Source organism: Coffea eugenioides, chromosome 2, assembly GCF_003713205.1.
Source record: "Coffea eugenioides isolate CCC68of chromosome 2, Ceug_1.0, whole genome shotgun sequence".
In the NCBI taxonomy this organism is placed as follows: Eukaryota; Viridiplantae; Streptophyta; class Magnoliopsida; order Gentianales; family Rubiaceae; genus Coffea; species Coffea eugenioides.
Genome location: NC_040036.1, coordinates 18,627,934 through 18,642,796, shown reverse-complemented (window position 1 = coordinate 18,642,796; position 14,863 = coordinate 18,627,934). Strand labels below are relative to the sequence as shown.

The following is a 14,863-nucleotide window of genomic DNA, read 5'->3' as shown; positions in this document are numbered from 1 at the left end:
CAATCTTACAGCCTCCCATTTTGGCTCTCGTCAAACTTGATTATGACATGATATGAGTAATGCGTGAAATTCAAGTTATAATGTTCACTAATCACACTTTATAAAAGGTGGGGAAAAAGGAATAAAGAAGAAGGGTGAAGATTGAAGAAGAACATTATCCAACATGAAAAAAGTTGAAAAGGGGAACTCAGTATCTGGCACCCTTTTCGGCTTTTTCCTTTATTTGTTTTACTGTAACCTGATTTGCTTTGTGTCTTCTCGCTCGTGCTCTTCTACAGTACATTTAAAGCTCGGTAAGCGCTCGTCTGCCCATCCAAGACTATGACGGAGCAAAAATCAACCAAACTCTAAAGAATGGGGACTCAGTCATAAACGGAAATGCATGGAAAAATCACTACTGGTTCTGGGCTACAAAAAAATAGAAAGGGCTAAATAAAGGCTGTATTTTAGAGTCACCTTAAAAGGGCTGAAAGGCAAAGGTCAAATTGAAAGCAAAAGGAATGCTTGACGTGAAGTGACTTTATTTGAGGTGGGCTTTTCATTCCATTTGCGCTGTCTAAAAATCTCATATCAAGTGTCCAATGCATGCAACTACAAGAGGTTCATTCATAGTGAATCACAGCTAACCCTGTTTCAGTTTGTTTGAGAGGAATGCTATCTTACTTTTGACTTGAATATGATTGAGTACTGGCGTCCTTCGCTTTTATGAAGAGAATGCAATGGAAAGGCAACTTCCAGCTCCAGGTATGCCCATGCCCACAAAAGTTATGCGCCTTTTTTTAATTATTATTCAGAACAACGCCCGCATCCTTTGCCCTCCTCTCAATTCCAACACCACCAACTTCAGAGTCTCTTTAGCTGATCCGTGCACAACTTCTCTCAGGGAATTATTTTATTTTTGGTAAACAACTTCTTTTCTGTTTCTGTCTTCAACTCGCACATCTAGAATATTAGAAAGAATCTTTTTCACTGAAATGAGCCGATAGTTGATCATTCTGCCAGGGGAAAAAAAAAAAGAATCTGTCACTGCAGGATCAAGAGTGCATTGTATTCGGTTTAGTTTTAAAAAACAGTAGTGTGTCTGAATATAACGTGGAAATTGATCCGGATCATGGTTGTGAGCTCCACATAAGAATAACTGAACACGATAATATATGATTTCACCAATCGATGATAATAATAAAACGATCATTATCTTCATCATAATGATCCAAATTACTCCCTCCGTCCCGTTTTGTTAGTCTTGGTTTTTTTTCACACAGATTAATAAAGTGTAATTAATTTGGTTGGAAACATAAATTTAGATTAATAATTTCCTAAAATACCCTTATGCTAATCATGAAGAGTGCCAATTAATATCAGTTACAGCTAATGGGTTAGTATTGGAAAAGTTAAATGTATTCAATGTAGTGGGTTAGTATTTAATAACAATGTATTAATAATAAGGGTATTTTAGACAATTTGAAAGATTACTACATTTCTTAATGGGAAAGTGGACTACAATTTGGGACAGACGAAAAAGGAAAATAAGACTATCAAAGTGGGACGGAGGGAGTAAACAATTTCTTGGATACTTCAAATGCTTCTGTTCTCGAGAGTTAGACTTGCCAAAGGAAGCTGACAGACATGCCTGCAGACCAATTAAAAACAGCAAAGTTTCCGCGATTCTTTCCTGCGATGCAAAATTTTCCACAGGGGACATGGTAAGAAGTGTTAGAGATTAGCAGCAATCCTCTATTCTAATAGCATGACATTTTTTGATAGGATGCAATATGCATGGACTGATCGATCATTTGTGGTCCAAAATGGAACAGCCCCTGACACCATCCCAATTAAAAATTTCAATGGAAGGTCAAAACCAGTCATTAGCTATGGGATTCTGCAGTAGACTTTTCAAGGTGTTAATTAATCTAAAGCTATATAGTCGTTAGGTGCTCCTGACACAGACAGCTTCTAGTCTCGTTAGACTAACGTGGCCCTATTTTCTTTATTGTAGTTTGAAGATTTCCAACTTCTGCAGAATTTTATGGGTTGAAAATCACCCAGCTTCAGATTCTAGCTCCGATGTTCACGTAAAAAGCACGTTTTATCAAAAGAAGAAGAAATATAAAAAAAAAAAAATGAAAGACGAAGCAGAAGAAGGGACACGGACGGTTCAACGATTATCATTTGGGATGGGAGAAAAGTCGACTAGCATTGGATTAAGAAAGTAAAAGAATGCTTTATGCCTACATACTACATTAGGCAATGCATGCCCAACTACTTACTACTCGGGTTTGGGCTTCTTCTATCTTTTCTTCGTAAGCGGGCTAGACAAAGGAAGCCCAGTAAAAACACCGATCCGAGATTTTTGCAAACATCAAAAACCAATCTGTCAGTACATTGAAATTAGACCGGGGGGACTCTTTTAAGAATCACTGGTCCAGCCCAGGTTGGTGATTGCAGGCAGACTTCACCCACCCCCATCTTTTAATATATACTTTTGTTACTACTGAACTGATCCTGACAAATTGGAGTTCCTAAAGTACTAGTACTCCCATCTTTTAATTCTGAAGCAGTACTTGTACCAGAGCCCAACCCTGTACTGCAAATGATGAATTATTACTACTATCTCTCATACCAGACTATGGAATCTTTTGGAATTGGTTTAAACTCCAAATTTCTTTCTTTTTTCACTTATATATATATATATATAAATATATATATATAGAGCAAATTATCCGGTTGATCACTAAACTTTTGCAATCGTCGAGTTTTAGCCACTCAACTATTAAAAGTCTGGTTTTGACCATTAAAACGTATAAAGTTAAGATGTCATACCATTCTGTTAGATTTAGTCGTTAAATTCGCGAATTTGTCTGTCCGCACGATTTCCAAGACAAAAGGCAGGGTCAATTTAGGGGCTTCAGATCCTCTGTCCCCAAAATAGTCTCTGTCCCCTCTGTCCCTTTATTGTATAGCTGCCATGTGTCTCTAGCCTTTTGTTAACCCAAACTCAAATAAATCGATAATAATTGATTTACAAGTTTTATTAACCTAAATTCAAACTAATCGATAACTCAATACTTTTTTTTTATTTTCTTTTTAACAGAAAAGAGTTTTGAGTTATCGGTTAGTTTGAATTTGGATTAACAAAACTTGTAAATCGATTATTATCGATTTATTTAAATTTCGGTTAATAAAAGGTTAAAGACACGTGCCAGCTATATAACAAAGGGAGAAGGGACAGAGACTATTTTGGGGAGAGGATCTGAAGCCTAATTTAGGAACACATGGCAATCAGCATTTCCATCCGGATAACTCTCATTTCTCAGGTCACAATTTCGGTCCCTTTTGCTGTTGTTCCTTTTCACATCCCAATTCTTCAGCGATTCTCCTCCGTCACCCACATCGTAGCGGTCATCGTCTTCTTCGTCCACGTCTTGTTCTTCATCTTCTTGAGTTTTGAAGTTGTCGGAGTCGGAGTCGTCGGGGGAGTGAAGAACAGAGGCATCTTCGGCGTGGCAGATGGAGCCGAGAGGGTTGAGTAAGCAGTTGGCGGTGACGCGTTGGATCAGATCGGAGAAGTTGGAGACCTTGGTTGTGGTGCCGGACATTTTGTTGATCCTGACTGAGTTTGTGCGACTCGGGCTGCCAGTCACTCAAGAGTGGGTAGTGGCATCAGTAAAATGTGTGAGTAGTAGTAGACTAGTAGGATTGTAGGATTAGTCAACGAGTCAAAGCATTTGCTTGGTATAGAACTTTTTTTTTTTTTTTCCTTCTCTTCCCGGTGGAGGCTCGGTTTAGATTTATGGTTATTTTGTCTGTTATATATTTTTTTAAGAGATTTTCTTGGTTACCACTCACTAGGATTCAGTTAGCAAATATACGAGTGTTACCATGCCAAAGTGGAGTCTTGCAAAAAATATTTTTTGAAGGAAGCACTCACTGCTGCCGATAGCGGTGGATGTTGAGGGGTGAACATAGTGAGACTGGGATGTTTCCTCCGTCTCCTCCGGGATGGCGGTCTTGGCATTTGCAGGCACAGCGAAGAATTTGACGCTCGGAAATCTACTGGTGGCGTTGGAGGAGTGATGTCTGCAATGGATGACGAAGATTTGAGGAGAGGAGGAAGAAGAGCGACAATTTCGGAGAGAAGCATTGAATGCTACATTGAACTTCCTAAATTGAGACAGATTTAACGGCTAAATCTAACCGAATGACTTAGTGTCTTAACTTTATACGTTTTAGTGGTTAAAATCAGATTTTTAACGGTTGGATAATCAAAATTCGACGATTGCAAAAGTTTAGTGGCCAACTGAATAATTTGCTATATATATATATAACTTTGTAATTAGCTGAATGTATAGAGGAAACAGTCTGAGGAAAGGAAATGAATATTCTTGCCTGAGTTAGTATTCGAGAAGAAGAAGGAAGGAAGGGGGGCAACAACTGTCACTAACATACAGGCAGGAGAAATGACATCGACGACGAGGGTATTATATACGTATGGCCCTAATAAGTGGAGAACAGAATATCCCAAGTGATACTGGACCTGGCCCACTGACTGAAGCTGAATCAATCAGTTTCTTTTTTTTTTTTGGACTTAGTTAGTTAGAGGATGTTTCCCGCCGCCCTTGGTTGGTTCGTTGGTTGCGTCTATAATATACTAGTAGTACCTGCATCTGCATGCACATATACAAAGTGGAATCATTCATCCACAACAATGCCAATGCCAATGCCCACCGCCTCTCTGCAACTCCAACTCCAAATCCTCCTCCTCTTCAGACTTCATTCTCCTCTCCCTCTTCATCTCCTCCTCCCCCTTCCCCACTGCCCCTCCCCCTTCCTCTTCCTTTCCAACTCTCGCCTTCTCATACTCTTCCTCATCAACTACCACCTCCGTCATCCACTACCTCGGCTTCCAACTACTCTCCACCGCCGTCCCCGCCGCCAACCTCTCCTCCACCCCCATCACCATCTTCGTCCCCTCTGACTCCTCCCTCCTCACCTGTCCTTCTTGCTCCCTTCCTCTCCTCCTCCGCCAGTACTCCGTTCCCGGCCTCTACACTCTCTGCTTTCTCCGCAACTTGGCCTTTGGCACCAAGATCGAAACCCTAGCCCCCAACTACTGCCTCACCATCACCACCGCCACCAATGCCTCATCTCCCCATGCTGCAGCTGCGGTCTTCGTCAACGGAGTTGAGATCACCGGTCCCGACCTCTTCAACAACGGCGTCCTCATTATCCATGGTCTCGACGGCTTCGTCTCTCACCTCTCTACCCTGTCTTGCGACATCGACCAAACGACCACCCTCTCATTCCCTCAGCCCTCGTCGCCTCACTTGTCCGTCATACGCCCCATGCTGAAGGACGCCATCCTCCGACTGCGGGTAAGAGGCTATGGTGTCCTGGCTCTCGCTCTGAGGATGAAGTTCAAACAGCTGTCCGAGCTCAAGGCCATGACGGTGTTCGCTCTGGATGACGTCTCCGTCTTCTCCGGGGGAGGCCATGCCACCTTCCTCTCCGACTTCTGGTTCCACGTGGCCCCCCAACAGGCGGATAATGGCTGCGGAACTGGTGACAATGCTGCCGGGGAATTTGCTGCCGACTATGGAAATTGGACAGAATCTGATGGTGACGACGGCGGGGGGAGGAGGGTTGTTGGCCCCCATGAAGATCAACTACGTCAGGATCAGTAGCCTGGACGTGATGCACAACAGCAGGATTGTGGTCCATGGGCTGACGGCGCCGTTTCCCCACCACCGCATGCATTTCCATTCCCATGCGGAGGAAGCTGAATGGTCCGGGTCCAGGTGTAATTTGGGTGGGCAGGGCGGAATGTGTGAGGTGGAAGATCCCGTGCCAGCTGGCATCAGATCGACGGGTTAGATGGACTTTCGACACGGTGATCGTGATCATGGGCTCTAAATTTTTTGAACACGTGTTCCTGCTGTGGGGCCTAATGACGAATGGTTTCAACTATTGGACCGTAGTGGATAGGTAACAGACCAAAAGCCCAAAACACAGGGGGATCGGATCGGGGGATGGGGCCAATAAAAGTGTAAATTTGTAGGGTCCGTTTGTGAATAAAAGCGTGATGTGTCATGTTAGTATACTTGAAAATCGATCAGTCCCCCCTGTACTTCTACTACTACTACTACTACAATACAAGAAGAGACTTTTGACCCATTTTTGACGGGGCTTTGCTTTGCTGGCTGGTACTGTGCCAGTTGCATTGCATGTCTGTTACAACAGCCCAAAACTGAAATAATTGGCAACTCAGTTTTGGCAATTAACTGTTTCTTTGTTTTTCTTTTTTTTTTTCACCTAGGGGTGTCCGGGCCTTACGGCCCGACTAATCCCCTAAGGCCCGAGAGAAGGCGTCCAACCTGAACTCCGAGCGAGGTACATTTGGAACTCGAACCGTGGTCGACATATCCTAAAAAGGGGATCAAAACCATACGAGTTACCCAGGAGGGATGGCAATTAACTGTTTCGTTGTCACAATAGAACATGGTAATTGAAGAATCATGATTTTGAAGTCTCTCTTCTTTGAAGGTGAAATGTAGCCATAGATTTATTATGTTGACGTACGAGTCGCATGGTCGATCGTCATCTTAATCGTAAAATCAAGAATTCGCAAGCCAACAAGTACACAAGTGTCTGTTCCACATCATCACGTACAGGGCCTTCTTTCTCACATATACCATACTTACAGACTCGAGCATGCATTTATACTTTTTATAGTTCGTACTCCGACTAAGAAAATTAGTACTAGTACTTACTTACATGGGATGTTATCCATATAGTAGATCCGAATATGGGATGTCATTCAATTATCCGTCATGCAATAGTAATAGTCTACAGTACTATATCAGTAGTAGTAAGATAAGTTTTGCCTTCTCAGTTCTCACTCGCGATTATTGTTGCATCTCCTTATTAGTACTATATATATATATATATGTGTTAATCCTATTACTACAGCCTGCCAAAGAAGAGTTGCGATCTATCACTAGTATGTTAATTTCATTACTGCGGCCAAAGCAGAGTTGTGATAGATAGGTGAAGCAAGTAGACAATCAGCTGTTAATTATACCAGCTGGCATGGCTAGCCCGGCCATTTGGTACTGGAGCTCTTGACACAAGACTTGTCCTGAATATGCTAGCTTTAATATACTTGAAAATAGTAATTTTGTTCAGGGTTTTGGGGTGAGGATGATGGCATATTGAACGGGCCGGCACCAATTTTGAAACCTCACGGCAATTTACATATTACCACAATTATCTGGGCAGAGTACGTAGCTGGATCAATTAATTATGTGATATTCTTCCCCATCTGGATTGTTTTGTTTGTAGCTACAGTGTGCCGGCTTGGCGCGGAATGCTGTAGCTTGTTTGAGAACCTGGGTAGCGGCGTTGCAGCGACGAAAGAATTTCCCTCATTATAGGTACACCTATAAATAAGTTGGACAGATGATGTTATTGCTTTTTCCGTCTCCCTACTAGGAGCTTGGTTAACTTAAAATAATTAATTATTCTTCTGAATGCACATGAAGCAGGACCTAATTTGTTACAACAATCTGAAACTACTTGCCTACGGTTGAAGACTCTGAATGCACGGATGATTTAGTAATCTGTGGATCGTCTCAGTTGTACGAATTTTGAGTAGTGGATTGTGTCATGAAAAGGAAAAGGAAAAGAACACGAAGCCCTCGAAATGATCTTCAGTTAGTTCATTCATGTTCCCAAAGCATCATACAGTCAGGTGAAATGAATAAGAACATTGTTGCAACACGATCATCAAAGAAGCTGCTTGAAATTCTAGCTAGCTGATCGTATATCATGACAGTAAAAAATGTACAAGTCATGCTGCTGCTTATTGTAACTAGTGTTTTCCGTTAGGAACCTAGAGACCATCACGATCATCCAAACGGCCGATGATGTCAGGCGTTGATCTAATGCCAGCTGGCACAGGAGCTGCCACCTCACAGAATCCACCATCCAAGGAGATATCACACGGCGGACGATAGGCCTCTTCAACAGCAGCGCCGTCCGTGAGAGACAGATGATGGTGCATGCGGGGGAACGCCGTTGACACAGCATGAACCACAATCCTGCTGTTATGCAGCAAATCCATGGTGGTGACTTTAACGTAGTTGATCTTCACTGGAGAGAACTGGCCTCCACCGCCGGCAGCCGTCACCACCAGGTTTTGACCAATCTCCATGGTCGGCAAAGTAGTCGCGGCTTGCAAGGTCAACAGATCCGCCGCCATCAGCCTCCTGTTCGGCACCACATGGAACCTGAAATGGTGGAGGTAGGCATATCCAGCGCTGGAAAAGATGGAGATATCGTCTAGAGCAAACACAGTCATGGACTTCAGTTCGGATAATTCTCCGAACTTAACTTTCAGCGCGAGAGAAACAATGCTGTAGCCACCGAAACGGAGCCTGATAATGGCGTCTTTTAGCATAAGGCGCATGATGGACGACAGCGGCGACTTGTGAAGCCACGGCTGTGGAAACGAGAGAGTAGTCATGCGCTCGACGTTGCAAGAGAGCGGGGAGAGATGAGAGACGAATCCTCGCAAGCCGTGAATCAAGAAGACGCCATTGTTGAAGAGATCCGGCTCCGAGATCTCAACTCCATTGACGAAAACAACTCTGGTAGAGACATTTTGAGCGGCGGAGGAGGTGATGGTGAGGCAGTGTTCGGAGGCTAGGGTTTCGAGCTTGGTGCCAAAAGCTAAGTTGCGGAGGAAATGATTTGGGTAGAGGCCTGGAACGGCGTGTTCCTGGAGAAGGAGAGGGAGAGAACACGAAGGACAGGTAAGAAGCGAGGAATCGGAAGGTGCGAAGATGGTGATCGGAGTGGAGGTAGAGAGATTGGCGTCCACGGCGGCGGAGGAAAGTTCCTGGAAGCCGAGAGTGGAGAGGATGGAAGCGATGAGAGTGGTTGGGTAAGTTAGGAGCTCTGGTTGATTTACAGACGGCGGGAACGAAGGAGCGGAGGAGGTGAAGGCAGAGGTAGTGGCGGAGATGGAGAGGTAGAGGACGAAGGCGAGGACTAGAGGTTTCTGTTTCAGAGAGATTGCAGCCATGCTTGTTTTCTAGAGAGAGAAAATATTGCAGAATGGTGATAGTCTCCTCCGTAGCTACTGTACTTGCTCTATATATATATATAGACACGTACCTGGAGTGGAGATTGGAGAATGGAGAGTGCTCTAACAAACCAGAGGCGGGAAAGTTGTCCGAGGAAAGAAACAGAATTCAGTTGTGAGATTCTTTCTGCGAAACGTGACGAATTTGCCCCCCGGCCTCTCCCTTTCAATCGAAAGTTTTCCAACTCTCCAGGGCCCAATCCATAACACTAATTTAATTCATATTTACAATCAGTGATCACCTCTCTGGTTTTGTTTTCTTTATTATTATTATTTTTTGTTAGTGAAGCTCGGGCGATGAATTCCAGTTATTCTGGTGTGCAAATATTTTCATCCTTTTTTGTCACAATTATAAAGGTTTCTTTGTTACTTTGACCGGAAAATTAGATCGAGTGAATAAAAATTAAAGAAAATTGTGCACAGAAAACTCGCATTTTTTTTCTTAAATTGAAAGCTTTATCACTCAAACCCTGACCGTATTGAGCAAAATAGAACGATAGCTCCAGGCTAATGGCGTACAACCATTATATTCTCGGCGCCACTTTAACTATTAGAATGAATCAGACTCCAGAACTCTATAAACCATTGCCAGTTCAACTTAATTTGTTCATCTTTTCCCAAGAGAAATTTAGGCATTGGCCACTGTCAAAACTATGTTAGCAATCATTGTACCCAATTAAACATTGAAAGAATCTCTGAATGTCATTATTAATCAATAAGAAATTGGTCGACCTCGACTCCCGTCTTAGAAGCATCCCAATAACTATGCACAATTCAGTACCAACAAAAGCCCCGCTAAAAGGCTATGTACACCATAACGATTTTCCAAGAGGAGAAAGTTGCTTAGCAGTCCAGTTCCTAGGTTTCTCTTCAATAGTAACCCAAAACTATTCAACAGACAAAACTAAGAGAAACAAAAGCGGCAGAGTAATTTTGCCACACCCACAGAATGGTCATCTCAGTCAGATGAAGTTGCGGTTTAAATTAGAGCTGTACAATTGCAATATAAAGAGCCACTGAGGATTAATTCCTGTCAATTGCCTCCGCCGGCAAGTTAAGATCAATCAGGCTGCAACCAAAGCTTCCCTTTCTGGCACGCTTCCTTGAAGGACATCCACTCTCATCAGAGGTCCCAGAGGCTGATGGTTGATCTGATTCTGTATTCCATCCTACAAAATGTGCCACAAGTGTCAGTAAAAGCTAATATTCATAGATTGGTTTGCTTTTAGCTAAAGACCCGAGTATTCTGTATCAGAATCCCCATTTTTCATGGAAAAACAATCCCGATAAAGCACAAGCAAATAGGAAAAGGAAAAAGATGTTCAACAACCAAAACATGCAATAGATATCATACAGACCTTTTTCAAATGTGGTTCTCATAGCAGAAACAATTGAAAACAGTGCCTTGAAAGAAAAGGTCATTGTATAAGCAATCTTTAAAAAAAATGTTTATATGCCTGAAACCAGCAGGAAAGCCTTCACAAACATGAAGATAAAAGCTTGACATTGAAGCAACTTGGTTTCAGTATATTAATACAGGATTTCTGTTCTATTAGCAATAAGCTTGCTCCTCAACCCCATCAAAAACATCATAAGAAAAGCATAGATCATTTCTTATCTGCCTAAAATTTGAATAAAATCTGCAGATTCACAGAACAAGAGGTTGTCATTTTCAACTATTTGATATCTTTTAGTTTCACAGCTTGGTAAACACAAATATATTGCATAGAAAAATTAGGATACCCATCAAAGTGTGGTGTACGTAATCAAGAATTCTCGTTTGAGTATTCAACAAACTAATTTCCAACAATCACGTCCCATTTAAACCAAACCAGCTACCAGCTCAATTAACCACTCTACAGTGACATGCGGGCAAAATGTTCTTGTTTACAAAAACTGGATTCCATGATCATTAATGTTCTAGCATAAAGTTTCAAAGTACCAAGTGATGAGGCAGAGAAAAGTCAACACACCCCTACCATTTGTCTGATTGTCTGATTCTGGATGTTGATTGACATTGGTTTTGCTGCTCCGTCCAATGGTAAGCTCTACTGCCTTCTCAATGCCTTTTGACTGATATGGAGCTATGTTGTGAACAGAGAACTGGAGAGGACCCAATAAATCATTCTCAATACATTCATACCTGCAAAAGCAAAGAACATCAGATTGTTTAACTTTTTTTTCGAAAAATTTTTTGTAGTTTGACTTTTCAGCAGGCATACTCACATCTTCTTGCAGAGGGTATCAGTTATAACAGAGATATTTATTACTTGCATCCTTATGTCCATAATCTTTTTCTCCTCGTACTCATCAAATGGCTCCTCAATGTACTTGGATAGCTTCTCTACATTCGCCTCAAGCTGCTGCTGCTGGTCCTCAAATAAATGTTGTTTTATTTCTCTTTCCTCTTTTGTCATCTCATCTTTGAACAATTCATCACCAAACATATAGAAAGCAAACGGGTATGAAAATGAAAGTGCACGCCTTGATCTAAAGAGCCTGTACAGTCCATTTGTCACCCAGCTGAAATCTCTCAATCTTGAATCTCTTGCTTCCAGGTTGGATATCTTTTCCCTGATAGTCTCCCTGAGTCTAGATTCTTGCTTAAAGGAATCAGTATGAGCTTTATAACGGTTATGGTAATGCATGTAACGATAAAGGTCTCGCTTTGCACGCTCAGCCTTTTTTTCCCGGTCTTCTTTATAGCGACCACAGCTATGACCAGCTATAGAGGACCAAGTATGGTCTCGGCCTGTACCTCCACCACATAGCCAACTGGATCAAGAGTTTGAATGACAATGAAAGTAAGTCCGTCAAAAAATTTCTCCAGGTTTTGTCAACACAGTACCACAAATCAGCCTCAAAAGAAATTCACTAGTGGATGTGAGCAAAGTGTTCACACATACATTTACCCCACACACATACCATACAAGAGTGCAAAGCATACAATTACTATAGAAGCACAAATTTGGTTTCTCTAAAATTTCAACATGTACAGAACAGTTATTAATGTCAACCCTTTTACTTCAACTCTGAATTAACATAGAGCACGGTGTCCATCTAAAAATTTGAACACATTTTCTACATACATATTCAATAACATGACATGAAGCATATACTGGGTTCTGAATAGGAGCTTTCCTATTTCCGTGTTACTATAAGTATCAACTTGAACCCATAGGAAAGAAGCATGAGAAACAAAACTCACCAAAATGCTTGGCCACAAATGCAGCTAACTAAGTTGCAACCACCGTTTTTTTCTACGGGTTTGTGACACTTAGGACAAGGCTTTGTGTTGACTGTAATCCAATTCACAGTTTCTGATTCATCTCGACACTTCTTCGTCCAAAGCTCCCACATTAAGCATGAGCAAGGTGAATGTGCTTCTGACAAGCAATTAAAACAAAATTGTAAGCTGCACGAACATTCGACCTCACAAAACTCATCATCCTCAACACGTATTGCATTCCCACAATGAGGAACACTGGGACACCATTTGACCATCTTGTTGTCTTCAATGTATGATTCAAGAAGAAAACGATCGAATTTCTCTGCCAAATCAGGGTGTCTCTTACTAACTAGATTTCTTATAACAGTTTCATCGCAAATAGCAAAGCATTTGTGTGCCATGCACCTGATCCGCTTACTCTGACCCTCATTTATCTTCACAATAAAATGCTCAGTCCAACCTAAATAACATAAATTGATATGCTTTAGCATGTGAAAAAAAAGTATGAAAACCAACTAACAAAAGCAAGATCAAAAACTATTTGTGGGAGCATTGCAAAGAGCGCCATTAAATTAACAAGTTATTTTGCTCAAAGGGGACAGATTAAATTATGAAGAACAGAAATAAAACCAACAGGTTATCATTTTTTTTTCGCAATGATAACATTTCTATAACCTACTCTATCCTATTCTAAGGGGAGGGGGAATCTAAGTGGCAAGCACCAACAGGTTATCATGGGATGAAGAAAAAGAAAGAATTAACTAATTGACTTAAAAAATGGCAAAGATATTTAGCCCATAATTTTCCACAATGGAAATTCGTAATGCATCCCTGGAATAAGAATTCAATTGTTTCCTATTTAATAGAAGTATCTTTCAATCAATGGCTATACTTAGACTTAGGCTAGGGCATTTTTGGCTATGTTCGACTATAAAAAGATGATAATAAATTGTAGAGTCACCTTTTTTTTTCAAAAAGAATACATAAAAATGTCTGAATTTTTAAAAGATCCCATCAAGTTTTTGGCACCGTTTAAAGAAGGATTGCTTACAGTTGTTGCAAAAACAATGGCCGCAATCCATGCTAGTCACCTCATTTCCAGGAAATTCTTCGATGCATACATTGCACAATACTGTAGAGGAAGATCCTGGCATATCAGAATCTTTATTTTCACCCACAGTTACACCTGCTTCAGCAAACAACAAAGCTCTCCCTTTTTCCACAAGGATTGCTAAGACCTTCTCAACATCCCATCGGTAATGGATAAGCAGGGTTCGTGCATGATGTTCTTGTAGAGATAGCACTTCCATTACTCTTCGCAGATCTTCCTTCTGTACAAACATTAAATCTCTCAGTTTGACAGGACAAAATTCCGGAACAAGGCTGCATACTGACACATGGCAAGACGACCATTGGAAGAAATAAGACAAGAATCAGTTCATATTCTCCTCACCTGTGCAGCCAAGAGAGACTCTTTCGTGATTACCTGCAAAACCAGCGAGGAAGGTCAGGTTGACGACATTGTATTCCAAACTATCAATTGTGGTAATACATTTAAATGCAGCAATCTGATTCATTAAATGCAAACCAAATTGTGGTATACAATGTGCAAGTCACCATTAGTTCAACCAGAAAAACAATTTAAACAATGAAAGTTTTTTTTAAAAAAAAAAATCTCAGAATGCTATTAATTAACAAATAAGCAGAAAACGAAACGGTAATTAAGTTGCCAATGAAAATAAACTCCATTAGTAAGTCTTGGTCTGGAAGTACTCCCGAAGTATATAAAACATAAATAAGAAGGAACAGAAGATGCACAAAATAAGAAGGGTACAATTTTCAATTCACCAGCAAAATCCTCTCCTTCATTGTCATGTAAAACTACGATAAAATCAAAACAAAAATAAAAAGGAACAATGAATATGCTGAAGAATACTCAATTTTCAGTGGAATAACAAAAAAACAAATAATTTTGTTTGCAAATATACCTTGCTGGAAGGGCCTTTAAACGGCATCCAGTGGGAGTCAGAATCTTCGTTCTCGAATCCGTCCGGCGATTCTCGATCAGAACTGTCGTAATCTTCTTCACAACTCATCCAATCCTCCATCAATTAGCTTGTGTATATATGTAGGTATCAAATTATTTATAGCAGGAGAGAGAATGAATAGGTTGATCGTGCTAGACAAATTTAACCAGTGCGATCGGCTAGTAGAGAGAAATAATCGCTGTTAACGGCGAGATCGAGGTGGATTTCCGGCTAGGCAGTCGCGGCTGCCGGCGGGAGGAGAGAGGAAATATGCTGCGTAGTTTTCTAAAGTGAAGAAGGGGGAGTTTTCTCTCATTGCCTTTTTGCGGTGAACTGACGATGGGGAGGCAGCTCATGCAGGTTAATTGCAAAAAAACAAACGGTAAAATCTAAGCTTAACGACGTCGTTAAGGTAAGAGTGTGGTGGAAGGTTGCCCCTCAAGGCTCTAAGTCCCAACCTGCCTC

At 41.3% G+C, this 14,863-nt stretch overlaps 3 protein-coding genes across 4 annotated transcripts; 1 reads left to right on the top strand and 2 right to left on the bottom strand.

Moving 5' to 3' along the window:
• The first annotated feature begins 3,999 nt into the window (after positions 1 to 3,999).
• LOC113758700 lies at positions 4,000 to 5,681 on the top strand. The gene is made up of 2 exons (XM_027301453.1): positions 4,000 to 4,070; positions 4,685 to 5,681. The coding sequence occupies exons 1-2, from the start codon at positions 4,000 to 4,002 to the stop codon at positions 5,679 to 5,681; spliced, it is 1,068 nt and encodes a 355-aa protein (XP_027157254.1).
• A 2,207-nt stretch (positions 5,682 to 7,888) lies between these two features.
• On the bottom strand, positions 7,889 to 9,082 carry LOC113758685 (fasciclin-like arabinogalactan protein 21). Its single transcript, XM_027301452.1, has one exon. The coding sequence runs from the start codon at positions 9,080 to 9,082 to the stop codon at positions 7,889 to 7,891; it is 1,194 nt and encodes a 397-aa protein (XP_027157253.1).
• Positions 9,083 to 9,818: 736 nt separating this feature from the next.
• LOC113754325 (probable E3 ubiquitin-protein ligase ARI2) lies at positions 9,819 to 14,709 on the bottom strand. 2 transcript variants are annotated; one of them, XM_027298711.1, is made up of 7 exons: positions 14,360 to 14,709; positions 13,825 to 13,857; positions 13,423 to 13,702; positions 12,351 to 12,831; positions 11,369 to 11,917; positions 11,122 to 11,285; positions 9,819 to 10,311 (listed from the first exon to the last, which is right to left on the bottom strand). In XM_027298711.1, exons 1-7 carry the CDS (start codon positions 14,477 to 14,479, stop codon positions 10,166 to 10,168), a joined length of 1,773 nt encoding a protein of 590 aa, XP_027154512.1. In that variant the 5' UTR covers positions 14,480 to 14,709; the 3' UTR covers positions 9,819 to 10,165. The 2 variants fall into 2 exon arrangements, with proteins under 2 accessions (XP_027154512.1, XP_027154520.1); XM_027298719.1 differs by having other exon boundaries at positions 9,819 to 10,299.
• Positions 14,710 to 14,863: the final 154 nt, after the last annotated feature.